The sequence below is a fragment of the Lepidochelys olivacea genome (genome assembly GCF_965140295.1).
Source record: "Lepidochelys olivacea isolate rLepOli2 genome assembly, chromosome: 3".
NCBI lineage: Eukaryota > Metazoa > Chordata > Testudines > Cheloniidae > Lepidochelys > Lepidochelys olivacea.
In genome coordinates this window covers 128,750,122-128,777,981 of record NC_140413.1, presented here as the reverse complement: position 1 = coordinate 128,777,981, position 27,860 = coordinate 128,750,122, and the positions used below count along the sequence as shown (strand labels likewise).

At 41.2% G+C, this 27,860-nt stretch overlaps 1 protein-coding gene and 1 pseudogene across 2 annotated transcripts; one reads left to right on the top strand and one right to left on the bottom strand.

Annotated features, from left to right (window-relative positions):
• Positions 1–206: 206 nt before the first annotated feature.
• LOC311518868 (sulfotransferase 6B1-like) lies at positions 207–27,442 on the bottom strand (the record flags this gene model as incomplete). Its single annotated transcript, XM_084624936.1, has 7 exons — positions 207–337; positions 1,761–1,917; positions 18,048–18,142; positions 19,117–19,243; positions 20,553–20,642; positions 24,921–25,060; positions 27,241–27,442. 7 exons carry the CDS (start codon positions 27,440–27,442, stop codon positions 207–209), a joined length of 942 nt encoding a protein of 313 aa, XP_084481062.1.
• Positions 5,022–14,531, top strand: LOC311518327 (sulfotransferase 6B1-like; annotated as a pseudogene). Its single transcript has 5 exons — positions 5,022–5,040; positions 5,574–5,710; positions 12,202–12,291; positions 12,853–12,978; positions 14,395–14,531. The product of its transcript is annotated as a sulfotransferase 6B1-like (transcript).
• Positions 27,443–27,860: the final 418 nt, after the last annotated feature.

Here is a 27,860-nt window from a genome sequence, read left to right as displayed (position 1 = left end):
TTGGTCAGGTGCCAGCGAGGTTACCTTTAGCTTCTTAACCCTTTACAGGTGAGAGGAGCTTTCCCCTGGCCAGGAGGGATTTCAAAGGGGTTTACCCTTCCCTTTATATTTATGACAGATACGCAGAAGTTTAGATGATTTTTCAAGTGTACAAAAACAAGTGAACAGATCCTACTAAGGAAAACAGTTGCATTAGGTTTTGCTCTTTAGGCCTTGCAATACAACTCATATTTCATCTTTTCTCCCAGTTTAGTTCCTGCTAAACACTCTTCAAATTTTCTGTCCATTTCTTTACTCTGAGCTTCAGAAAAATGGTCCTGCCAGTCACCAACCGTTCCTGCAAACATTAAAAAAATATATAATCATTTGTTAGAGAGAAACTCCTTGGTTGAAGTGGTAACTAGCTTTCCATTGCAAGGCTGATTTTTGCACATCACAACCTTCATTCCCCCAGCTATATCCCTTAGAATTGATCCTTTCTTCTTGAGACTCTACATTTGAGGTTTGTGACCGCCGGAGAATTTTTTCAGCAATGTATGAGGTGAATTGGTGAAGCCATTTCTAAGATGTAGGATTTTTTAAAAAATACAGGTAGAGTTCTTGGTATATCTTCTTTTTTTAGTCATAACATATCTCAGAAATAACTGGCCCCAGAAACATCTGTTTTGTTATATTCAAGAGTCATTACACTCATTTATACCAGGTCTGATTTGGCCCCAAGTCTGTAGCTTTTTTTCTTGACCAGATGGTCTTCAACCTGCAAACTAAGCACGTGTATTGTTAGGCATGGTACTTATTCTTAAATAAATGGAGGGGAAGACAGATTCTCCACCCACACTCCCCCATTAGTAGCTCTGTTCTTGTGTGCCACCCTCAGCCTGTGGCAAGCAGAGATCCTAACTCAGGGCCTGATAAGGCCCCATGATTCATGACCCACAGAGGGGAACCTCCATGCACAAATCTGATGTATTCTCTATGGAAGGTGGGGGTGAACTGTCTTCACTTCATCTTCCCCTTTCTCTGGAGCCCATGTGATCCACATATCAGGAGAGGTGGGCCAGTGGTGAGGCTGAGGGAGAAACAGGCGTGGTCTCCCCTCAGGGGACGGGATGCAGTCAAATGCCAATGAAAGATAATAGAGCCCCAGGCTAATGTGAGCTACAGATAACCCCGCTGTATCGCGGAGTACATTCCTGAACAAACCAGTAGTAGTGCCAGGGTTACAGCAGCAATTGCATTAGACGATTTCAACTTTTGCACTGATTGTGGTGCTTCTACGTTAGCCCAAGATTCCACAGCCACCAATGACAGGCATAGCACTAGCCCGGGGACAGTCTGGTTCAACACCTAGAGTTGGATGCACTCTGGATTTTGTCTTTGGCCTGGGATTGGAGGTGGATGTTACATGCTCATCACAGTAGGGGATATAAGTGCTACTCTAGTGGCATGAGAGAGGTCTTTCCCTGGCCAGCCGCCCAGCAATAAAAGGTTCCTGGATACTATCCCAGCAAGACAGAAGTCCTGTGCCACTAACCCTTGCAGGGGACTGTGCCTTCACATCACACCAGCAAGCTAGAGTTGCCAAGTCTGTGATGTCACAGAGGACCAGACTTGTACAATAGCCCTGAAAGACTGGGATGCTGGAGCCAAGACCTCATCAGAACCTGCACCTTCAGTTCACCCAGCCAGCTAGAGGTGCTGGCCAATGACTTCACTGCAAGGGACTGGTGATCACTTATAGGGAGTTTTCAGAAATTTACCTTTACAGAAGATAATTTTCCCAAATGTTCCATGAGTTTTGGAGGATTTCTCTTTTATAGTTTTGAAGCCGCTCTTCTCTACAACAGTCTGAATCTCTTCCTCACTCAGGGAGAACCCAAAGAAGTCAGCTATTTTTTTCAGTCCTAAAGTCTGATTCTGAAAAAAAGGAAGATAAGAGTGAATATTATTGAAACAACACTCCATTTGGATCGCACCTGTGGAGTAATTGTAACAGTATCTCTGAAGGGCTCGTACTTTCACAGAGCAGAACTACCATGAAAAATCTGAAACTACTTCATTTTGCATTACCAAGGAATTCTAACAGGTTTTAATTTTCAGACAGCTTCTGTACAGTGAGCCTTGTCCCCAACTCCTAACTCATGCAAGTAGGATTGTTTGTCTAAATGAAGACTGGGCTCTATACTTTTTATATGTGGTTGTGCCCTTCACACACCAAGTGACAGTGCATTTTGACAGATAAAACAGTGAGCAGAAAGAGTTGTTCTAAGGGGATTTGACAGTAGTGGACCTAAAAATAATAAGAGGAAAACTAGGAGAATAAAATAAATTAATCAAATAAGGCAGCCCCTTAGAACAGGCCAGGAAACAGAATTTCCATCCCACCAAAAAAATTGAATTTGCAGAACTTTTCATCCAGATTTGGGATGAAAGGCCAAACATTTCAAATTCTGTAATATCTTGTTTCGAACATGCTGAAATGTTCCTATAGTGGAAATGTTGTGGTGTTTCCAAAGTGAAATATGATCACTGGGATACCCAGATCACCTACCTGGCAGGCAGCCTGGAGACCTGGCCAGCCAAGGAGACCAGTAGCCCAGGGAGCTAGGGAGTCAGCTGCTCAGGGAGCCTAGGATCCCACCTGTCCATTCATGAAGCAGGCATCCCTGGAAGCCAGCCACCCAGACTCCTGGCCAGAGTCGAATTATGGTTTTGTGGGGCCCTGGGCCACAGCTAGTGGGGGCTCCTCCCCACCCCTTCTGCCTGCGTCCCCCTCGCCCCCCTCCAGGCAGTCCTGCTGGGGAAATGGGGTTGGGGTATGGGGGCTTGCCCTGCCCTGCCCTGCCCTGCCTGGCACTCCTGCACTGGTGCCCCAACCTGCTCCACCCACCTGGTGCTCCTGCCGGGGAGTGGGGCAAGGCCCTGCACCCTCATCATGCTCCCCAGCAGGAGCACCGGGCTGGCGGAGCAGGTTAGGGCACCCTTTTTTCTAGAGCCCCCCAAGTGGTCGTGGTCCCTGGGCAGAGGCCCCATTGGCCCAGTGGCTAATCCGCCACTATTGGTAGCTTAGGGAGCTTGGAAGCCCAGCTCTGCAACTGCTCAGCAGATGGGCAGCAAGGAGCCTGGCTGCTGAGGAACAAGGAGCCTGAAAGCTCGGGACAACCCCAGTTCCACCACTGAGGCTGCCAAGAAGCATGAGAACAGAGAGGTAGGCAGGCAGGTGAGCTAGCAGGAAAGCAGGGAGGCAGGATGGCCAGTTGGCCGGCCTGCCTGGTTTCCATCAAAAGTATTGAAGCAATCTACATGTTCCCCTGGGAACATGTAGAGTCCATTGAATCAGCATTTTCTGTTGGAAAGCTGACAGTATCTTAAAGAGCGAGAAAGAGAGATTGCATTAGGATTTTTCTAAATAGATTTAGTGTGGGGCCAAGGTACCACACTGCAGGCATTGAAGAAATTAGATCACCCTGTTTTTATTTTATTTTTTAAAATAATCTCCCAAACACCTTGTCCAATTTGCAGCAAGCTTTCCAGGAAAAAATCTACCCTGCCCATTATCACATCTGTGAAATTTCAGGTGAATTCATTTCACTTTAGCAAGGTTAGGTGTCGAGACTGTAAACGGAACACGGTTTTTCCACTTAACCTATTATAAAGTGGTTAGTGTTTCCCCATGGTAACTCTCCATATGCTTTGTGGTAGCTGGGCATAATAGGAAGGCAAGCTAAAGACAGCCTTGATTTACAAATGTAAATCATTGTTAGGTGGTTTTGTGGATTTTGTCAGTGCTTCACACACTTCATGTTACTGTAATTTAGGTTTTAATGCAATATGTAGAATACATTCCCATCCAGCTCATTCGTGTGAGATTTTTAGACGTCCACATTTTAGTCCACATTGGTTACATATGACCATACCTTATTGTCCTCCATTTTGGCAAAATGTCCCACTGAAGACAATTTAAAGTTCTGACTGAGTGAGGACTGAAAAACTCGGCTGGTTTTATGGTGAAGATGTTTGGTCTGAGTTTCAGAGATGCAGCGCACCCACACGCCCCAGCCAAACCAGTGGGAACTATAGATGTTCAGTATTTTTTAATATTAGGCCACTGGCTCATGTTGACATACTTACTTACCTTCATGCCCAAGGGAGTGTCATTTACCATTAAATTACACTGTATATCACTACCACAATTGTTTCGTTAAAAGACAGCCTTTGTTTCAGTCTCTCTGAATAGAGAGTTTCGCAAACATGGAAAAGAGCAGGAAGAAAGTAGTTGAATAGCTGGATAAGGCATTGGCTGATAGTGAAAAGGCAACGGCTGAAGACCTGCTATTTTCCTATACAGGAATTTTGTACCCTGCTACTTTTTGCAACCTTGAAACTTTCCAAGTTCTTGATTCTTTTGAAGCCAGGAGTGAGGATGTGATCCTAGCGGGATACCCTAAAAATGGTGAATATTGCTAGCTTGTTACAAAACTAAATGTGAAATGTTATAAAGTAGTATGAATGATTAGGCAGCATTTAATATGATGATTATACATGACTGCAGTTTATAGTAAATGCAGTCCATCATGAAGATACTGTATTAGGGATTGTTCAGATGAATGAGGTGAGAAGAATAATTTCGGCCATTAATGACTGTCAATTAATTTCTTCTCCCTCTGAATATTTACATTTTACATTTTAGGTAACTATATGTCCAGTGTTTATTGGTTTAGAGAAAATGTTTGTGTGTGTCTCATTGTAGATCTGATTCAATGCACATGACAAAGCTTTGCTAATATTTTGCATTGTGGTGATGAAAGAGCTGAGAAGACAGCTTGACTGTCAATTTGACTGAGTTTGAAAGGCTGGTGGTTGAAAAACAATTCCTTCACGTATTAATTGAGCATGTCTCATATAGAAAAATTACCTCAAATTCTGCTATCAGTTGCACTGCTGTAAATCTGCAAACACTCAATTGAAGCCAATGGAATAATTCCAAATTTACACAGCTGAAATGTGAGAAAAAACACAATATGACTCACAGATATGAGGGTATCCAGATTTCGCATAACTATGATAACGAGTGTTTCTGTCTATTTCCCCCAAATTGATTTCTTCTTTTTAGAAGCCATTATTGTATATTTTGCTTTTGGTCGAGCTAGTACTAATGGTTTACTCTGGATTGGCAAGTAGGAGAGTAGTCAGTGACAATGGTGGTGCTTGCATTTATCTGTGACATGAATTCACCCAGAGAACATAGTTTTTAATTTAGTGATTTATAACCTCATTGTGAGTCGCAAAGAAGTATGTGTTTCACAGACAGGACTGTTCCTGTTTGTCAACAGATTATTTAGCCCAATCATATGACACTTCTGTTCACTCATAGCTTGTGTCATAAACAACAGCAAAATATTTCTGTATCAAAGTATGATTTCAGTTTTGTTAGCTATGATCCTTGAATGTTAATGTTTTTTCTTGCACAGAAATCAATACCATACATAGTTATTTCCAACTAAATACATTCAACACTTGTTCTGACAATTTTCACTTCCATAGTCTTTAAACCAGTTTCTATCTTGTTTCAGGTACTAACTGGCTTGATCAAATCCTAAATGACTTGGAAATTACAGCTGCAAAACATACAGAGAAGGAAATGAATGAGAGAATTAATATTACAAGTGAATTTCTACGTCTAGAATTTGGGGATCCAGAGAAATTTAAGGTCAGCACGGGATGATATTAGAAATATTAATATGAACTGTATGACATATTGATAAGAATTGATAAAATGTAATGGCTGAATTTTACAGGTTATAGAGGACTCTTACCTCCCCCAGGGTGTGATCAGGTCAGCAAAATCAGAGTGCAGTGCATTTGCATTTCCATGACTGGAAACCATGGAAGTTCAGACAAGGGGTGGAGAATTCATGCAAATGACCTCCCCACCACTGGTTTCTTTAGATTCCGATCTGTCCCCCTCTCTCTCCTTTGCACTACTATCGTCCCCATAGAACTGACTATGTGGAGAGGAGGGATTTGAGAGCCTCCACCCCAAAACAGGCAGTTAGCAATGGGACTGGGGGTTGAGGAAAGATTCTGTTACGCCATCTCCATTTCATTTTCCATGGAGTCTCCCATTCTGGTTGCTAACAGCTCCTTCATAACTCTCAGTCAGCGCCAGGGTTGATTTTCTGCCCCACCGTTTCCCAGGATTTCACTCAGCTGCAGAGACCCCTCCCCTTATTTCAGAGTTATTGGGGGACGCGATGGGAGGGCACTCAGACTCTGCCTTCGGAGAAAAGGGTAGTAGGGAATAGTTCTATGGCTGCTGCCCATTAGAGTCTTCTACTGGCTTTTCTATGTTACCATTCCTGATGTCTGATTTGTGTCCATTTATTCTTTTACATAGAGACTGTCTGGTTTGGCCAATGTACATGGCAGAGGGGCATTGCTGGCACATGATGGCATATATCACATTAGTAGATGTGCAGGTGAATGAGCCCCTGATGGTATGGCTGATGTGGTTGGCTCCTCTGATGGTATCGCTAGAGTAGATATGGGGACAGAGTAGGCAATGGGGTTATTACAGGGATAGGTTCCTGGGTTAGTGGTTCTGTTGTGTGGTATGTAGTTGCTGGTGAGTATTTGCTTCAGGTTGGGGGGCTGTCTGTAAGCGAGGATTGGCCTGCCTCCCAAGGTCTGTGAGACTGAGGGATTATTTCTAGGATAGGCTATAGATCACTGGTGATGTGCTGGAGAGGTTTTAGCTGGGGGCTGTATGTGATGGCCAGTAGTGTTCTGTTATTTTCCTTGTTGGGCCTGTCCTGTAGTAGGTGACTTCTGAGTGCCCGATTCGCTCTGTCAATCTATTTCCTCACTTCCCCAGGTGGATATTGTAGTTTTAAGAATGCTTGATAAAGATCTTGTAGATGTTTGTCTCTGTCTGAGGGACTGGAGCAAATGCGGTTGTATCTTACAGCTTGGCTGTAGTCAATGGATTGTGTGATGTATCCTGGATGGAAGCTGGAGGCATGTAGGTAAGTATAGCAGTCAGTAGGTTACTGGTATAGGGTGGTGTTTATGTGACCATCACTTATTTGCACTGTAGCTTCCAGGAAGTGGATCTCTTGTGTGGACTGGTCCAGGATGAGGTTGATGATGGGGTGGAAATTGTTGAAATCCAGGTGGAATTCTTCAAGGGCCTCCTTCCTGTGGGTCCATATGATGAAGATGTCATCAATGTAGCATAAGTAGAGGGAGGGCGCTAAGGGACGAGAGCTGAGGAAGCGTTGTTCTAAGTCAGCCATAAAAATGTTGGCATACTGTGGGTCCATGTGGGTACCAATAGCAGTACTGCTGACTTGAAGGTATAAGTTATCCCCAAATCTGAAATGGTTGCAGGTGAGGACAAAGTCACAAAGCTCAGCCACCAGGTGTGCCGTGGCTTCATCAGGGATACAGTTCCTGACAGCTTGTAGTCCATCCTCATGTGGAATATTGGTGTAAAGAGCTTCTACATCCATGGTGGCCAGGATGGTGTTTTCAGGAAGATCACCAATGCACTGTAGTTTCCTCAGAAAGTCGGTGGTGTCTCAAAGATAGCTGGTAATGTAGGGTCTGAGGAGAGAGTCCAAATAGCCAGATAATCCTGCTGTAAGAATGCCAATGCCTGAGATGATGGGGCATCCAGGATTTCCAGGTTTATGGATCTTGGATAGCAGATAAAATACCCGTGGTCTGGGCTCTAGGGGTGTGTCTGTGTAGATTTGTTCCTGAGCTATAGCAGGGAGTTTCTGGAGCAGATGGTGTAGTTTCTTTTGGTACTCCTCAGTGAGATCAGAGGATAGTGGCTACAGAATGTTGTGTTGGAGAGTTGCCTGGCAGCCTCCTGTTCATAATCCGAACCTGTTCATGACGACTACATGTCCTTTGTCAGCCCCTTTGATTATAATGTCAGAGTTGTTTCTGAGGCTGTGGATGGCGTTGTGTTCTGTACGGCTGAGGTTATGGGGCAAGTGATGCTGTTTGTTCACAATTTCAGCCTGTGCACGTCTGCAGAAGCACTTTATGTAGAAGTCCAGTCTGTCATTTTGACTGTCAGGAGGGGTCCACGCAGAATTCTTTTTCTTGTAGTGTTGGTAGGAGGGTTCCTGTAGGTCAGTGCTCTGTTCAGTGGTGTGTTGAAAATATTCCTTGAGTTGGAGACAGCAAAAGTAGGCTTCCAGATCACTGCAGAATTGTAAAATGTGTCTGGGGGTGGTGGGGCAGAAAGAGAGTCCCAAAGATAGGACAGGTTTCAGAGTAACAGCCGTGTTAGTCTGTATTCACAAAAAGAAAAGGAGTACTTGTGGCACCTTAGAGACTAACCAATTTATTTGAGCATAAGCTTTTGTGAGCTACAGCTCACTTCATCGGATGCATACTGTGGAAAGTGTAGAAGATCTTATTATATACACATAAAGCATCACTTTAGATAAGCTATTACCAGCAGGAGAGTGGGGTGGGAGGAGGTATTTTTTCATGCTTTATGTGTATATAATAAGATCTTCTACACTTTCCACAGTATGCATCCGATGAAGTGAGCTGTAGCTCACGAAAGCTTATGCTCAAATAAATTGGTTAGTCTCTAAGGTGCCACAAGTACTCCTTTTCTTTTTGCGAAGATAGGACAGACTCTTCTGCCGGGCTAAGTATGTGGTTGAATAGATTAACAATAGTTGTGGGTGAGTTTGGGGTACCACTGTTGTAGCCCCCTGTGGCATGTAGGAGTTTAGATAGTTTACTGTCCTTTTTCCTCTGTAGAGGAGCAAAGTGTGCATTGTAAATGGCTTGTCTGGTTTTTGTAAAGTCCAGCCACGTGGACGTTTGTGTGGAAGGTTGGTTTTGTATGAGAGTCTCCAGTTTTGAGAGCTTCAAAACCAAAACTTCAAAAAGAGACTTCAAAGAGAAACTGCAGAGCTACAATTCATTTGCAAATTTAACACCATCAGTTTGGGCTTGAATAGGGACTGGGAGTGGCTGGCTCACTACAAAAGCAATTTTCCCTCTCTTGGTATTGACACCTCCTCATCAATTATTGGGAGTGGACCACATCCACCCTGATCGAATTGGCCCTGTCAACACTGGCTCTCCACTTGTAAGGTAACTCTCTTCTCTTCATGTGTCAGTATATTTATACCTGTATCTGTAATTTTCTGTAAAAATGCACTCCTTGCATCTAAAGAAGTGGGATTTTTACCCACGAAAGCTTATGCCCAAATAAATCTGTTAGTCTTTAAGCTGTTACCAGACCCCTCGTTGTTTTAACTGAATGGTATTAGGGCCAGTGTTCCCTCTAATTTTTTCCATCCATGTGCAGAATAAATTTTGTTATGTGCATCATATCAAGGCAATATGTGGACATGTGCCACCAGTAGAAACTAAAAACCTAGATATAATATATATCTTTAAAGAGTTATCATAGGGATAATTACTCCAGCCAGTACAGGTTAGGTATTTTAGAATTTACTACTCAAAAAGAATTAAATTTAAGCATAAGAGAGAAATAAAAATTATGAAATGCATAGATCACTCAAATACCAGCACTTTGAAAGAAGTATCAAGAAGTAACAACAACAGCAATAATACAGATATGTGTTGGGAAGTGAGTGTGAAAGACAGTGTGTGTGTGAGACAGAGACAAACTGTGTGTGGCGGGGGGAAGAGAGAGACAGACAGACAGAGACACACACACAGTGTGGGTGAGAGAGAGAGAGACGCTTTGCCACTTTAAGTACGCTGCCCTTTTAAGTAGATTGGTACTCACCAGTCTGAAGCCTGCTTGTTCAGACACAACAGTAGCCACCTTCAAGCTCCCCCCGTCCCACTCCTGAGCCCTTTTGTGCCCCCCCCCGTTCTGTGGAGATGGGGTACAGGGGTGGGAGGGGGACACCCTGACATCAGCGCCCCCCCTTCCCCCTACTCTGCACAGCAAGCAGGAGGCTCCTGGGAGCAGCTGGCCAGAAGCTCCAAGGCAGAGGGCAGGAGCAATGTGGCAGTGGGGGGAGGGGCACCTGATGTGTGTGGCACTTGGTAGACTGCTGAGTGGCCACGCAGTTTAGAGGGAACGTAGATTAGGGCCATAGTATTGCACCAAATTACTCCAAAAACAAGAGCACACTGAGGCGGCAAACACAGCAGGGTGCTAACCCTAGGCCCATGCACAGCTCTTCCACAGAAGACAGCAGTAGTAATCCGCTGAAGAATGAGGGCAGGGAGGGGTGTGAAGGGAACACTGATACTTTTGGGGACACATATGGTGAAACTGAGGGACCATATCAACTATCTGGTTGGACCTGCCCCTGTAACCCCTTCTTGGCTCCGCGTACCTACTGCCGGCAGCATGACTAGTCCATAAATCTGGTGGGAAGCCAGAACTGCAGCAGAGATATTTGGATCTATACTTCCTCTTGGTCTGTGGCTTTTCTGAAGTGTCAGTGGGCAAAATGCCCAAACATTAGGGACAAACGTGCAGATCAATGAGTAAATAATAAAGGATAGTGGGAGTATGAATGAATAACAATTACTGAACAAATATTACTTCCGAAGTCATAAGGAGGAGTTTCATTCACTGTCGAATACAGAGACCAACAGGAGCAAAAATTCAAGAGATAAGTGATTAATCCTAGATGAACAACCTCTAACACCAGTACAGAGCTCACAGAATCTGCAGCTGCTGAACAGCTGATTGATATGCCATGGACGCTCCCTGTAGACAGAATTTGTGTGTGTTATTATTTTATCATTTCTGTAAGTAACTGATTTTATTGCCTGAGAAAGGTGTCATATCGATGACTTCATCTTATAGGGCCCTCTGTTTAGCCAAAAAACTCTCATAACACAAGCAATGCAAATAGCTTCATGGTATCCTGTCAAAGGATCTCAAATCCTGACCTAGAAGGCTCTGCTGTAGTAGGGGGGACATCATCCAGTCTCCAGGTCCATTAGATGCTCATTCAGATTAATATGAATTGTTTTTAAAAATCCACTTCTTTCCCCCTTCAGCTTTCCACATTTACCATATTCCATCCTTCTCCACCTTTCCTTCTCTCATCCATCCAAAACACTCCCAACATCAGTTCACTTGTCTTCAAGTAACACTCCTCCTCCCACTGCCACGTTTTCTCTCCTTGATCCCAAAGGGGTAGCATGCAAAGCCTGTGACGGAGCCAGAAAGGGAAGAACCCAGGACTCCTGACTCCCAGTTTTATGTGTTACCCACCCCTTGGATTTCATTTTATCAAATTGGAAAAAAACAGGGTTTGGTTCAAGATTTAGGTTGGCTTTTATTGTGTTTAAACTGGATTTCCCATCTCTAAGGACAATTAGACAGAGCTATGATGATGATTTTTTGTGACATGTGACCTGTCCTTTTGGAACTGTAGAAAGATATTCATTAGTCACACATAATAATACCAGGCTCCTATATAGCCTTTTTCATCAGCAGATCTCAAAGCACTTTACAAAGGAGGTAAGTGTTATTATCCGCATTTTAGAGAAGGTGAAACTGAGGCACAGAATGGAGAAATGACTTGTGCACAAACACGCAGGTCTCCTGAGTACCAGTCTAGTGCTCTATCCATCTGCTTGGCCACAAAGCCACCCCTGAGATGACAGTAAACGCACCCTTAGTACGTAACGTACGTAAATGCACTAGAGGGTGCTATTGCAGAGGGGTTTGCTAGTTCTGTTTATCTGAACATGTAAGAGTTAGGTTTTGGAAAACAGGAGAAGTGCTTACTGTCAGCTGTTAGATAATGAGTGCATCACTGGTTCTACCTAAACTCAGCTGGACATCTCAAAAGAACAGGCCCCCTATTTCTAGTCAGGCTGGAAATACTGTTAGAACAGGGTCTTGCACAGTATTTCCTCTGGAGGAGCAACATACATGGGACCACATTCACTAGAGGGCATTAGAGGAACATTAATAATTGGGAGCATGGTAGTTAAAGTTTGAAAAAAATCAGAGACTCAAGAAGGACTTGGAAAAATTAATACTAATTTGTCTTAGATTCTGCAATATGTTAATGATAGTGAAATAGTCACCCTCTAAATTGGCAGGAAATAAATATTATTTCCTATTAAGTCTAGTTTTTTAAAACAAAATTCTTAAAAAGATAGTCTCTTTAATAGACTGTTATTTAAATTTATGTTTCTTTCCAATTTTATTGAAAGAGGATGAAGGAATTACCTTTCAGAAGAATCATAATAACACACCTCCCTCCTCAAGTCCTGCCGAAATCTATTTTCAAAAGCAAGGCCAAAGTGAGTCCTCATTTACAGTATCATAGAAAATACGCACTGTAATGGCATTTTCAGACCAGTCTGGATTTCCTCTATGCTATATGCAGGGCCTTGTGTTTTCTATGATTTCATCTAGGTTTTATGGTTGTGAAGATAAGATTTCTGCATGTGAACTGATACAGTGTTATGTATTGAGACAGCAAACAGCTGAAAGAATAGCTTTAGGTTGGGAGTAAACTGGCCCCATTCATCTACAGGATGCATTGACACTGAAACCTAATGCTGACAATTTAAATGTTTACTGTTTCTCTGCTATCATTTCAGCAGAAATATCCTGCTAATGAGCTTAGCCATTCCTTATTTTTCAAATAAGGTAAAATTAATTAAACTGTTTCTACTTATGCTGTGATTGTTAAACAAATATAAACTTTTTCTTACTTAATTATTATTAATTATTTGTATTACCAAAGCGCCCAGAGCCCTAGTCATAGACTAGGATCTCATTGTGCTAGGAAAAGTACAAACTGTTTTGTATTGACTTTCAAGCTTTAAATAAATAATTCATTTACTTATATTTTTTAGATACTGCTGCTGGTTCAAAATCTAAAAGACACTGGTGTATCTTACTTCCTTTTCACAACAATATGCCTCCACTTCCCTCCTTCAGCTCATGGGATGAGTATTTTACAGCTTTTATGCATAGAAAATGTACACTCTGTTTTTCTGTTTTTTAGCTATTCTGATTAATTAATGGATTGGCAAAACTGGGCACTGGGATTCAGGAAGACCTAGGGCAGATTCTGATCTCAGTTGTAATGTTATAATTCGAGAAGAACTTCATGGTCTTAGAGTTATTCTAGATTTATAAATGATGTAATTGAAATCAGACTGTGACCACTGAAATCAAGAGATAATTCATTCGATAACACTGACTCCCTCTGCGATCTTGAGTAAGTCATGTAAGCTTTTACAGCCTGACCACCATTACCGTGAACCTTATATAGTCTGAAACACAGATTTAGGAAATTAAATATGAGTTATATTACTGACTATGCTGATACAGTACTTATTAAAATAGACATAACTATATTGGTCTAGAAATCCAAACCCAATATTCTAACTCAAAACAACTTCCCCCTAAACTTTTCTTTCTGCTAATCTATGCATAAGCTGAATTCATTTACTGGGTAGAAGGCTAAAATTCTTCCCTCTGGTGCACAAAGTAGGGAATAGAGGTGACCAAAATGTTTTCAAATAATTGTTTTTTGGGGGTCAAAAATATTTGCTGACTTCAGGCTGAATTTGGTAAATAGTTTTGTTTGGAAACAAAATTTCTAAACAGACGAAACATTTTGTTTCAATCATTCTGAATCATTTCATTTTGACTGTTTCAGTTGTAAATGTTTTGTTAAACTTTCTATTCAAAATGGCATTTCACTTTCAAATTTGGTCAGTTAAAGAAAAAACTACAAAAAGGGGTGAAAAAGGGTGAAAAAAATCCAAAACGGCTTAATCAAAATGAATAACTCAAAATAAAACTTGTTTGGCGTCAAGTGAAATATTTTAGTTGATTCTAAACTAATTTTTTTTCTACTTATTTGATTCAGCAAAAACAAAAAATAATTATTTAAAACATTATTTTTGGTTCAAATCAAACCAGATTTTTTTTTTGACTTTTTGGTTCACTGTCTGAACCAAAAAATCCATCACCCACTCAGCTGTAATAGGGAACAGTGCAAAGGAGAGCTTCCTTTTCGACGCAGCCAACGGTCAGACAGGATGTCTCCCTGGCAAACAGAAGTGCACTGGAATGTTCAGCTGGCTAGCTTTCCAGCTTGTACACTATGTCCCTAAGGTGTTTAAGAGGGTGTTTAGTCCTTTCGACCTAGCAGATGTGTGCTCTTCCATTAGTGGCCAGTACTAGCCATCAGATGGAAGGAACACTTATTGCTTCTGTTCAGAGGAGCAGTGGCAAAACGTGTTACTGTAGTTCTCACCTCAAAACCCTGTCTGACCCCATGAAGTCAGACTAAGCCTATAAAAGGAGTCCACGTTCCCTGTCTCAGTTCATCTTTACCTCATTATTATTGAATCATTCTGATTTTCTGGGATTTTTTTCTCCAGTGTGCAGGGGCTCCTATTTCGATTATTTAGTTGAATGGAACAAACATGTGGATGATGAAAATATCATGGCGATAGCCTATGAAGAGCTGAAAGAGGTGAAGTTAATGCTGTTTAAAGGAATCTTTACTTCATACTGAAACAGTGTATAGCAAATTATAACAACACATCTACTAAGCCCATGCCAGGCCTATACAATTCATTTTGTTTTTGACAGAAACGGACAAAACAGAAATTTTGATGAAAATGTAATCAAAAAGCCACATTCTATAAAAAAAACCCTCATGTTTCAGTGGAAAATTTTTAACCAGCTCTATTTAAACCCTATGATGAAATAAGTCAGATGCAAATGTCATATACTCCTGGTGAAGACCTCTGAATAGGGTGGAATTTCACCTTCTGTGACCACCAATGTGCCAAGAAACTTGACTCTAGGAACAAAGAGACTTTGGAATAAATAAGGCCTACATCTAATAGTATCCACTTCATGCGGAAATCATTACCAAGAGCCAACATCAGCCTTGCTGTAAGCAGGTGTAACGCCGTTATCTTCAAATGGATTTGCACTCACTTACACCATTTAGCCCTAAGATTTTTTTAATATATCCACACCTTCACTTGCAGTGTACCCCAAAATCTCATGCCAGGATCTATATCTTGGTTTGAAATGGCAGGCCACAGCAATTGTTAGTACAAGTATAGTCCGACACCATTGTTTTTACACAACTAGTGGATAAAATTAACGATATAACTAAATGATAATTGCTGGAGATCCAGTTCTTCCTAACCTTGACTCATGCCCTAAAGTCAGTTGTACTACTCATCTGAATAAGGCAAGCAGGATTTGTCCCCCAAGGGGTGCTGGGTTCCTGGAGTTGTGTGAAAAAAGCAGTGAGAGCCTGTGGAATAGTGTAAAGCCTGTTTCTTAACTAAAGTTTGATTGTATTATAGCTATAGCAGTCACAATATCAGTGGTTAAAGATGACACATAAACGCGTATAATGCTTGAGTCTGATCTCCCACCAGTTTTATGCCAGTGTAAGGGCAGGGGTTTGAAATGCAGCATAACAGGCAAGTTTGAGTTAATGTCGCTAAAGTGCCAATATTTCAACACCGGCCCAAAACAGACTTCACAATTTGATGTAGCCATATCCTAAATTGTCACACTCAGCACCAAGCATTTCTCATTAGAGTCAAGGGGAGAATATCTATGTACTCAGCAATTTTGAATATCAGGCCTAATTTTCAGTGCCTAAATATGGATTTAAGAACCTAACTTTAGGCTTCTATTTTCAAAAATCTTGAAAATTTTAAACTGCAGTGTTGTACTGCAGTTTGGCTGAGTTCTGTTCCCTTTTGCAACCCTAACTTCAAGTTAATAAAGTTTGTTTGTTTTTGTCTGTGAATAATAAAAGAAATCTTGTCTTTGAATAAAATGTAGTGTATTGTTTAAAAATAAAGGAAGAACTACATTTCCTATATAGTATTAATATTTATTATTTGTATTATACTAGTGCCTGTAGGCCCCAACCAAAATCAAGTCTCTGTATTAGTAGGTGCCGTATAACCAAAGGAAGAGACAGTTCAATTCCTGCCCTAAAGAGTTTACAATGTAAATAGACCAGACAAATAAAGGATGGATGATAAAACAGAGGCGTGGAGAGAAGGAGTAACTTGCCAAAATTCACAAAGTAGGCCAGTGGCTGAGCTGACAGTAGACACAGATCAACTGACTCCCAAGTTAGCACCCTAGCCAATAAACCTGAAGCAATAGCTAGCTTTTTGTTAACCATTAGTTTCTGGCTGCGGGAATAACTGAGTTCATAGTCCAGTATTTTTAAAAAATTACTGCCCAGAGCTAAAGGGCACGTCATCTTATTAGCTTTGCTGAATTGAACAAAGTACATGAGGCTTGATAATTTACTGCCTTACCCATTGTCTAGTATATCTATAAACTAGTTATTTTATTTTAACATTTTGGTGCCAGGGTGAAGTACTGTATATTTTATTGCTTTATGATGTTGACTTGTACCTTTGGCTTCTGTCCTGGCTTAAACTGGTGTAACCAAGAGCATAATCTGGCTCACTCTCTGAATCTTCTTTATACATCAATCCCTCCACCCCGCTGATAATCTTTGTTGATCTTATCTGAACTGCACCTAGTTTGTCAATATCTTTTTAGCAGTGAAGTTCTCAGAACTGAACACAATATTTCAGACACAGTCAAGTAGAGCCACATAGAGGGGAAATATCACCTCTTTGTTTCATTATTATTTTCTCTTTGCACCCTAAACTTGTACTGACCATTTCACAGCAGCCATATAGTATTACAAACTGAAATGTAGTTTGCTGTCCACTTTCATCCCTAAATCCCTTTCAGCATTGCTGTTTCCTATATATTCCCACTGAATATATGTGTTTGAGATTATTTTTCCTTTGGGAAACAATAGGCATTTATTCAGGTTGATCGCTATTTCGCTGTACTCTGGCCATTTTTATCATTTCTCTCTGATCCTCTGTATCATCTCTTTGCACTTGTAGGTGTTCTTGGCTCCAGTATTTGAACAACTGCCTTACTTTGACATCAGGTGAGCAGGCCTGGAATATTATTCTCGTTAACAAATTTTCTGTTGAATTTTAGTGCTTAGGAAAGATGCTGAATTTACAGCCATGGAGATTAAAGTCCTCTCTTTATCCATATAATAAGTACCACATGGGACAAGGGAGCACCAGTGTCCTTACCCTCCCCTGCCAATAAGCTTTTCCCTGCCTACTGCATGGAAAGCTGAGGGTGCAGGGTATTTCAGTTTCCCTGTTCACTCAATTATTACCATAGCCGGTTAGTGCATTATATATTAGCACACTTCAAACACCTTTTTCTGAAATCCACTATCCCACTTGTGACCCTAAGCATCAGGATGGGCTACCCCAAAACCTCAAGCCAAGTTCTGTGTCTTGGAGACCAACAGAATCTGTGAAATAGCGTATAAGTCATTGCTAGACTATAGTTTTAATTGTATTATAGATACAGCAATAACAAAAGCAAGAGTTAAGAATGACACACAAGAAAATGTGTACAGGGCCTGACTCTGCTCTCCCTCGCGCCAATTTTGTTCTGGTGTAACTTCACTGATTTCAATGGAGCTGCTGCTGATTGACACCCATATAACCAAGAGGAGAATCAAGGTAATGTATTTTGGGATACTAACAGTCAAATTCTCTGTGGGTATAAATGGGCACAATGCCTCTGACTCCAATGCAGTTTTCCCCATTTACACCAGCAGGGAATTTGGCCATAAATCTGCAGGCAAATTTCCCAAAGCCATTCAGTCCCAGACTAAGACTCTATTTTCAGAACGATGAAAAGCCTTAAGAAAATATTGTGCTCCCTTTATTTTAATAACTACTCTCTCTGTCCTTCCATTTCATCAATGCTTATTATGGGTCTTCTTATGGAAAGATTTCTATTGACTTGAACTGGAGATAAATCAGTCCCTGTGTTTGGTAGAAATCCCTTTATGAAGAAGATGCTTCATTTAAAACATTTTTTGAAAATGTCTCCACATACCAAATGCTGTTAAATAGTTTAGCAAGACTGATGGAGTCAAAAGACAATCTGTATAATTGTTACCTGAACACTTCTTCAGTAATTTCACCTCTTTCAGTTCTTCATAGGTTATTGTCATAACATTTTCATCATCAACATGCTTGCTCCATTCACCAATGTAGTCAGAATAGGAGCCCCAAGGCATTGAAGGACACCAAAGAATCATATAGATTAATAATTATTAACATGAATAATGGCGGAAGACTGAGTATATTTCTTAAAACCTAGACTAATAGTTAGAACTTCAGACTGACCCCTCTGCCAGGCAGCATAGTCTCATGGCACTCTTGAAGAAGATTGTTAGAGCTTGATGTTCACTTAGCCCACTAAAGACATAATAGGATTTAGTCCAGTTCCGGGTACCAGAATTTTAGGAATTTTACTTAGAAACCTCTATGTTCCTTTTATTCCTCAAACACTTTGTACTGGAAATTAATTGTCATCCCTTAACTATTAAAATAAGGTGAGAGATGCAGGAGGTTGTTTTGCCTGGGTTTGAAAGTTTTTGGTTATTTACTGTGATATTTTTAAAAATGCATTTGCTATTTGTTCATTCGCCAACAATAGAAAGCCACCTTTTACTAAACTGATTTGTGGCAGGCCAGACTAAAACAAAAGTCACATCTGTGGACTTTGCAAGCAGGAAAAAGGGTTCCCCAGGTGAAAGCAAAGACGGGGGCTTTATTTCAATTCCCCTTCCACTCCCTTACAAGGCAATAAAAATGTGTCCCCTGACATTCTTTGGAGATATCTGCATCAAAATCCTTACCTACCAGTGAAGGAAATGGGGAGTTCCAGTTTACTCTGTTCACAGAACTTTAGCCTTGGGCCCAAAAGCTTGGGTCAGCAATTTGGACTTCCTTATAAACTCTAGATTGCTCCTGTGAGACTGTTTCTTCCTTGTCCTCAGTGATTTTTATAAAAATGATACATGTTCCCACAATGAGCCCCTTTTAAAAGAAGATTGTCTGAATTTTTAAAGATCCTTCTATTAATCTCTGTCATTTTTGTGATAAAATAAAATGAAAAAAGAATAATGAAACTGGGTTACAAATTCCATATTTTCAGATTTAGTCTACACATTGAATAATTGGGATAGGTAGAAAAAGGAACAGTACTTTTTCCAGTCATGAAAGCTGTGAAGAACTCATCCCAGGTCTCATAAGAGGGAAGTGGAGACATGCCATTGGTAAAATGGTAAAAAGATGTAGCTATGTCTTTAGGATTTCGAACAAGCACCAGAATCTAGACAATTTATATATATGTATTATTTCTGGAGCTAGAAATAGCAAAACTGCAGTATCAGAAAAATAATAATATTTAATTGTAATATTGGTAATTTCTTATACCTCATATATTAAGCACAGAAATAACAATGTAATCCTATATGCAAATGATGCAATTCTTTCATTATTCCTCATTAGATTTCAAAGATTATTGGCTACATTCACTTAAGTGTGCTTGTCCTGATCTCCCCAAATTAATTATACACTATCTGCATGTGCTTTGTCTGAAACAAGACTCCTTCACCCATTTGTGTTAATGAATATTCTTAAAATAAACTGGATTAAAAGTTACGAGGACAAAATCAAAGGCCATATTGGAAAAAATAAATAGTGGTACTCAAGCTCCATCCACTCTGAAGCCCCACCCACTAGTGACACCAAAATGAGAGACCACCCACAATAGACTGTGTAGCAATTCCTCTATCAGTGGACTATCCCTCTTCTACTGAAAAGGAGTACTTGTGGCACCTTAGAGACTAACCAATTTATTTGAGCATAAGCTTTCGTGAGCTACAGCTCACTTCATCGGATGCATACTGTGGAAACTGCAGAAGACATTATATACACAGAGACCATGAAACAATACTTCCTCCCACCCCACTGTCCTGCTGGTAATAGCTTATCTAAAGTGATCATCCAGTGGGCCATTTCCAGCACAAATCCAGGTTTTCTCACCCTCCACCCCCCCACACAAATTCACTCTCCTGCTGGTGATAGCCCATCCAAAGTGACAACTCTTTACACAATGTGCATGACAATCAAGTTGGGCTCTTTCCTGCACAAATCCAGGTTTTCTCACATCCCCTCCACCCCCATACACACACAAACTCACTCTCCTGCTGGTAATAGCTCATCCAAACTGACCACTCTCCAAGTTTAAATCCAAGTTAAACCAGAACATCGCGGGGGGGGGTAGGAAAAAACAAGAGGACACAGGCTACCTTGCATAATGACTTAGCCACTCCCAGTCTCTATTTAAGCCTAAATTAATAGTATCCAATTTGCAAATGAATTCCAATTCAGCAGTTTCTCGCTGGAGTCTGGATTTGAAGTTTGATCCTTATGGGGCTGGATACACTCTCAGACTTCATCGTGCTGTGATGTGAAATATCTATGCTGTACTAGACAGAGGACTAGGCCCTAAAAGTGGCCATAATGAGCACTCTGTACCTATTATGTAGACTTTGAAAATGACAATGGAAGTCTAAAGAAGCCTGAAAATTCTACTGAAGGGCATATGTCTACAAGACATTTAAATGAGCACTCACCTTGGCTTTATTTTTGAAGATGGACTCAGGTAGATTGTGCGGAAGGAGATGAGTAAATATAACTCTTCTAGAAGATAATTTCTCCATTCGCTTTAGTACAAATTGAAAGAAGAGGAAAAGCAGACAAATCAGTTAATGCAACATTACATTTTCTGTAACCCTATGCCAAAATACCCCATTGCTGGTGTATCAGTGGCTCTGGAAAGCTCTGCTGAGCTGACAGCAGTTTTCATGTCTTAGGAGTTCTGTGATTTTTCTGGGATGAGTGTCTCAAATATATAGATACCTCTGAGTGTAGTAGAATTGGGAAGAGACCTGGCTAATACCCAACAGATAAAGTGAAATATGATTTCACACTTCCCCCTACATGATGGAACACATCTAAAAGTAAGAAACAGAATCTAACTGGGGAATGAGGGAAAAGGGAGATGAGCACTAAAGGACATTGTTTGGGGTCAAAAGGAGGAGTTATAAAGATGGGGGGATCTGTTGGGACTAAGAGAGAGGGGGTTGGGAACCAGAAGAAGGAAAGAGGTTCTGGTTGGGTTCTGAAGGGGTGTGAAAGATGGGACAAGGAGAAGAGAGGAACGTAGAAAAAAGTGATAACTCAGAAAGTTCAGGACAACCATCTGAGCTCTGACTCCTCTTGGCTGTATCTTTCAAAGAGTTCCCATCAGTAACTGGCATCCTTGTTTGCAGTCTCAGCAAAAAGGCCAAGGACTGAATAGGCATTGGGGATAGAGCTACTCTGTCACCTCTAGAGCTAGCTCATCTAGATCATGACTAAGGCACATTGGCAAGACAGCACAGGGAACCTCTCACTAACTCTGCAGAAGCTGTATCTCTTTTCTGGATAAATAAACTTCGCCTTTGACAAGCACTAAGCTCACGTCAGAAACAAAACTAAGTACATGAATGAAAATGTTAATAAATACACAGACTGGAGGTGGTGAGCAGCAGAGCAGTGATGGATTGAATCAGCCTGGCACTGGTGCAAGAGGGATTTCATCTAGGATTAAGTACCCAGGCCCGGATCCACAAAGGGACTTAGTCATTGCAATGATCAGTATTGCATTACCTGATTTTTAGGTCCTTAGAAAACCACAGGAACCACACTGTGATCCACAAAGCCTGAATTAGGCAACTGAGGCTCCCTATACAATGGATGGGGAGAGACAGGTGCCATACAATGCGATCTGCAAAGCCAGCACGCTGGGGAGGAGCCACCTAAACTAGCCAATGGGAAACACAGGTGAGTAGGTGTATTCTAAGCCCTCAGAGATAGTGCTTAGGTCCGGGCTACAGGGAGGTGCCTATCTCTGCTAGTGATCCACAAACTGGGAAAAGATAGGCACTCCTCTGCCTCAGTCACATGTGATGCTGGCAGACCAGGTGCCAGCTCATGCCAAGGCCCCTATGCCTCGACTGAACACTGGCAAATGCACAGCTGGAAACCAGTCTGGCTCACCTGTGTGTTCGTATTGTTAAAATTGGTATTAGGTTTATAAAAGAGTTTAGTGTTTAGACATTATGAAATGCTTGTAAATTGCTGCCTGCATTAATCTTACTTATAAAATCTGTATGCCGTGGTATACGGTAATATTTAAGTGTTTGTTCGATAACTGTAAAAGTGTTTGCTCTGAAACTGTAAACCCCCACAGTCAGAATAGAAATATTACCAAGTGTGAAATACTAGTTGCCACAAGAGGCTTTATGTCTTGCCCAGCAAAAGAAGGCCCATAGACACCAGACAAACCATTGTGGGACATCAGAGGACAAAAGACTTTGTTGATTGCTCGCCCCTACATCCATGAACAGGAGATGTACATGTGAACTTGTCCCATCAGCTTGAACTCTGGTGGAAGGGAGTAAAAATCCCTGACAAGAAGAAACTGTATCTTTATGCTGCTTGGACTCTGAGGGGCAAGGATTACTAAACATAAGCAAAAGATCCCTAGTGTTTGGCCTGGGTTAGCCCTAAAGGATATATAGAGATTGCTTATTATAGAAGCTTCTACACCTTTTGGAACCTAAGTCTGTAATTCATTTACCTGCTTTAACCTTGTAAATAACTCTCTCATCTCTTTTTCTTAGTTAATAAATCTTTAGATAGTTTCTTATAGAATTAGCTACAAGTGTTCTCCTTGGTGTGAAATCTAAGGTGCAACTGACCAGGGGTAAATGACTGGTCCTTTGGGACTGGTAGTAATCTGAATATTGTTGTGATTTTGGGGGTAAGGGGTAAGGAGCTGTGTTTCACAAAAGCAAGCTTGCCTAGGTGGCCAGATAGACTGAAGTGCCCATGGGGATGGTCTGTGGCACCACGTTAAGGCTGTTATAGTGCTTGAGAAGTTCACACTTGATATCTGGTTGGTGAAATCTAAGTATAGAGTTCACAACTAGCTTCGGGTTTGTGCCCTGAATCTTAACAATGTGCCCTGAGATTGGGACTCATGCTCTTGAGACACTCCAGACAGCTTGACAGTATGCTGGGCCTGATCTGGTAGGTGTGCTCAGAGTCAGCATTTCCCAAATGTGGCCACCATGGCAGCATGCAGCCACCAGGGTTTTTTCTTGCGGCCACGGCCTCCTGGGCTGTGGGAGATGGGGGGATGTAGTGGCCACTCCCCCTCCCTTTGCTCCTGGACGCCCTGCCTTGGTGTTGGTTGCTGGGGCCACAGTAGGGGTTGGGACCTGCCCTCCTCTGGAGACACCTGGGCCATAACAGTGGAGAAGCAGGCACCCAATGAGTTCCCCTCCTTCCCAGGGGCAGTGGAGCTCAGGCTTTGGGCTTCAGCCTGGGGTGGTGGGGTGGCAGGCTCTGGCCACAGGGCTTCGGGCTCCAGCTGTGCAGCAACAGGCCCCAGGCTCCGGCGGTGGGGCTTCAGGCTCCATCCCCCTGCTGCATCCCCTGGAACCCCATCCAGGGCTTAATTTGTTCCCAGGCTTGGCAGGACTGAGTAAGTCTGCAGTTAAAAGTGATACTTGTATGTTTGTTAATATCACTTTTCACAATGGACTTACTAGCTAGCAATAAATAAATGGCAATGATTAGGATGTGTACATGTGCAATTTATTTGTTTTTCCTAAAGTTAATTATGTATTTTAGGGAAAAGTGCAAGAGCGGCCACCAGCAAGAGTTGGTGGCCGTACTCTGAGGCCACCAAAAAATTTGTCCTGAGAACCCAGATGTACATAAAACAACTGGGGTGGGGTGCAGGATGGAAACAAGGAGGAGAAGGAACACTTCCCTTTTAATCTTTAGTCCAATGGTGAGAGACCACTCCTCCCCCCGGTTCAACTCCCCCCTTGTGCCTGATGAGGTGAATGGATTTGAACAAGAAATTCCCACCATTCATGTGAGTGCTCTAATCAGTGGACTATGGAGTGACTCTCTTTTTCTCACCTAATTAATATGTAATTAGTCAATTAAAGTGGAACAACTTCTGTTGGAGAGATTGAAGGAGGCCCACATCAGGAGATCCCATAGTCCAGTGGTCAGAGCACTCACCTGAGAGGTGGCAGATTTCTGTTCAGATCCTTTCTCCTCATCAGGTAGAGGGTGGACTTGAACCAGTGGTCTCTCACATTCTGCTGGGCTAAAGAGTATAAGGGAGGTGGTTCTCTCTTCCACCGCCCATTTTGGGTAGATCTAGGCAGCATCTTGAGCATGCCTACTGGATTGGACTCAGCACACCAGTTAGGCAGAGGAACACCTATTTTCTCCAGTTTGTGGATTGCACAGGAATTAGTGGGGAAGACAGACGTCTGGATGACTAGGGCGGTATCTGTGCACAGGCCCAGAGGCAGAAACATAGGTGCCTAGAGAACTTTTACTGAAAAAACTTAGGTGACATGTGAGTTTGGGCACCTGCAGGGTTAGGTGGCAGCCAATCAGGAGTTTTGTGGATCACAGTGGAGCCTAAAATTGGGACTTACCCACCTAAGAACCTTTGTGGGTCTGGCATTTCCATTCTATTCCATGGTCTTTGTATGGAACTCCTCCGTACACCCTATTTGGAATAATATATTATTGAGTTTTTGTAAGTGTCTCATGTAATTGTTATTCATTTGCATTCTCCTCAACTCTTTCTGACTGCCCATTTACCAGCATTTCCCCCTGAATTGAGTGGCGCATGCAGCATCTATTCTAGTCACAGCAATTGCTGTAGTTGGACAGAGACCTTGCTTTGCAATGGTATTTCACACACCATGTTGTTATCAATTATATGTGAAACAGTATGTCTTCGCAATTTCAGTAAGTGTTCAGGGCCAGATCCTCAACAGTATTTTGGCACCTTACTCCTATTGAGTTCCATGGGAGTTAGGCACCTAAATACCTTTGAGGATCTGGTCCTCAGTTCCCACCTGATATTTCTCAGCATCTCCAACTTCAAGGTAAGGAAATTCTTCCAGTTCCTCATCATTCAGGCTATTTGTTTCATCTTCATTATTTTCTGCAGATGTTGTTACCAAGTCAGTTAAGATCTGGACAACCCAATTGGAACCTTAAAAATTCACAGAACTGGTTTAAAAACCTTTGGGAAAAAAATAATTTCTCAGATTTGAATGTATATACAGCAATTGGAAAGATTTGTACAGAGTATATTAACTCTGAAAAATCTTGAAAAATCAAGAAAAATCAAGAAAAACAAGAAAAATCAATGAGCTTCAAGGAGCTAAATAAATTAAGTCTGGGCCTGGCAGACAAACTGGGACCATACTTGATAGCAAGAGCTCCAAGGCTTCCTAAAAGAGTATAATTCAGGTCTGTTCTTTTCCTATTACGGAAGAGAAGCCTATCTAACTTAGCTTGTAGTGACATGAAAAATACTGTGAGGCTAAATAGGCATATAAGCTGTTTGTTGTTTTGAAATATTTTTTTCTAATGCTTATTCCACTGCAAATAAACATACTGATTTTAAGGAGGCAGTTGGTCACTATATCATTGGTCACAGTCTCCCAAAAGGAAGAAATTGAGGTTTCCAGTTGAACCTGCATGGTAATAAGTGATTGGCATGGATGTGGTGTTGAACCCTGATCCCCATCTAAGGGTGGGGAAGTTGTGAAATTCAACACCTGAGACAGGTAAGGGCACGAAGCCTAACACCTGAACAACAGGTACACTGAGAGAGACTAGACAGGGGACAGAAATGAACACAGCCTCAGCAGTGTGACACTTACCATACATTAAGTTCAGATGTACAGAATTATTCAGTTAGATAACACAGGAATATTAATCAAAATCAACAAGAAATATTCTGGTTCTGCAGTGCATTGTACTCTCTAGCTGATTCTGTTGTCAAATCTTTGTCAAAACTCCTGTTAAGCCAAATCCATCCCTGATGTGACTCCAAGTCAGTGAAGTTACATCAGGATTGAATTTGCTCCATTAACTTTTGTTCTTGATTACATGTTATACAGTAGAAGCAGTATATGGGAATTATTAAAGCCATTTACATCTATTTTAATTAGGGTTGGAAACCAACAGAATGGAGAAGAAAGCCCCATTTTATACCTATTTCAGTAGTTCTAGATTAGTTATAAGAGAAGTTTTCCTCTTCTTTTTTCTGGTGAAAGTTTCATACATACTTTTCTAAAGACCTGACTGAGACTTTAAAAATCTAGCCAAGTCTGAAGACTGTGCTGTATAGTAACTTATACTAGTAGGTAAAGTTGTACACAGAACTTCAGTTTGTAAAACTGCCTAGTAGAAAGTGATATTTTGATGCATCAATTGTAAGAGAGCATAGAGTGAGTTCTCACCCTTAGCCTTGCATTTCCTGACATTTGGGTGCTGGATTTCTCAATCTTTATTGTTGCATTAATGACAGTTACCCCCATGCCCATAGAATTTTTGGAAGAATAGGGAGAAATGCCAATAGAGCAGATGTGGGATAATCTGCCTCCCACGTGAAGTCTGATTCTCATCTCTAATAGTTAGAGATTGGCTTAAGCCCTTAATCATCACATTTAATATCTCTTTCAAAAGTTTTATCAGAATTATGATAATTAGATAGTTATGTCTTCCATGTAAATGTCCTATCCCTTTTTTAATCTTCATAAACTCTTTGCTTCAGTGACTTCCTGTGGCAATAAATTCCAGCATTTAAAGTTTCATAGAGAATAATTTCCAGTTTCATCACCCAAGTAGGATTGAGTGAAATCAATGGAAAGAAAAAATTACAAGAATTCATGGAGAATTATTCACTAATTCACTTTCCATGATTTCACAATCCTAACTTGTCAATTTTTCAAGAAGTTTCAGAAAACTGCAATTTTTTTAATAGGAAGAAACTAAAAGAAACTAAAACGCATGAGAAACCAAATGCTAAATGTTATGCAAAAATACATATTTGTAAATGATGCAAATATAACAAAATGCACAGTACTACAAAACAATATATATGCACCATAGAAGCAAGTAATGTTTTCTGTAAAAACCATTACTTTGATTTTCCTAACCTGTACATTTAAATTTTTAAATAGCAATGGCATTTCTTTGGCAAGGAATATGAGATAAATCATTTTTCTTCTCTCATTTATATGAATAATTCCCATTGCCATATCTTCCTAACCAAGGTTGTTTAACATAAACTGGAATAATTCATTCACTCTTTTAACTACAGCCTGGTTATTTATAATTATATTACACCTTATATTTCCATAGCAAATACATTATATTCACTGGTTTTAGGATACCCTGCTAGGATCACATCCTCCTGCCTGGCTTCAAAGGACTCAAGAGCCTTGACTATTTCAGGACTGCACACAGTTGTGGGGTAGAGAAGCCCGTTGTAAGAAAAAAGCAGATCCTCATGGTCCATTGTGTCACCAACAGCAATTGCCTTATCCACCAGATCAATGAATTTCTTCCTATGGTTTGCCATTCTCCTCTCTCTTGATGTAAAGCTGTATTCAGACAGAGACAGGTGCAGACTACCTTTTAGTAGCCCTTTTATGGATTAAGTGAACAACATTTGACTCCTCCCTATTCATCTGTAGACAGCGATAGAGCCCCAGACAGAAAGCCTGATCCAGCTCATGTTGGGGTCATTTACAGTCCTGTCATTCACATCAGTGGGAGTTGGAGAAGACCGAAAGAGGAAAACAAGGGAATTAAATTGCTTCTTAAGCCAAAACTCTTATATAATTTCAAAATATCACATGTAAAAGATTGCTGTAGAATGAGTTCATAGTGCCCGTGTACATAATACATTAGTGACATGCAAAAAATTACACTGATGCTAGGTTCCTGTTGGGATAGTACATGCCCCAGAATAGGTTTCCCATGATAACCCTGCCCTT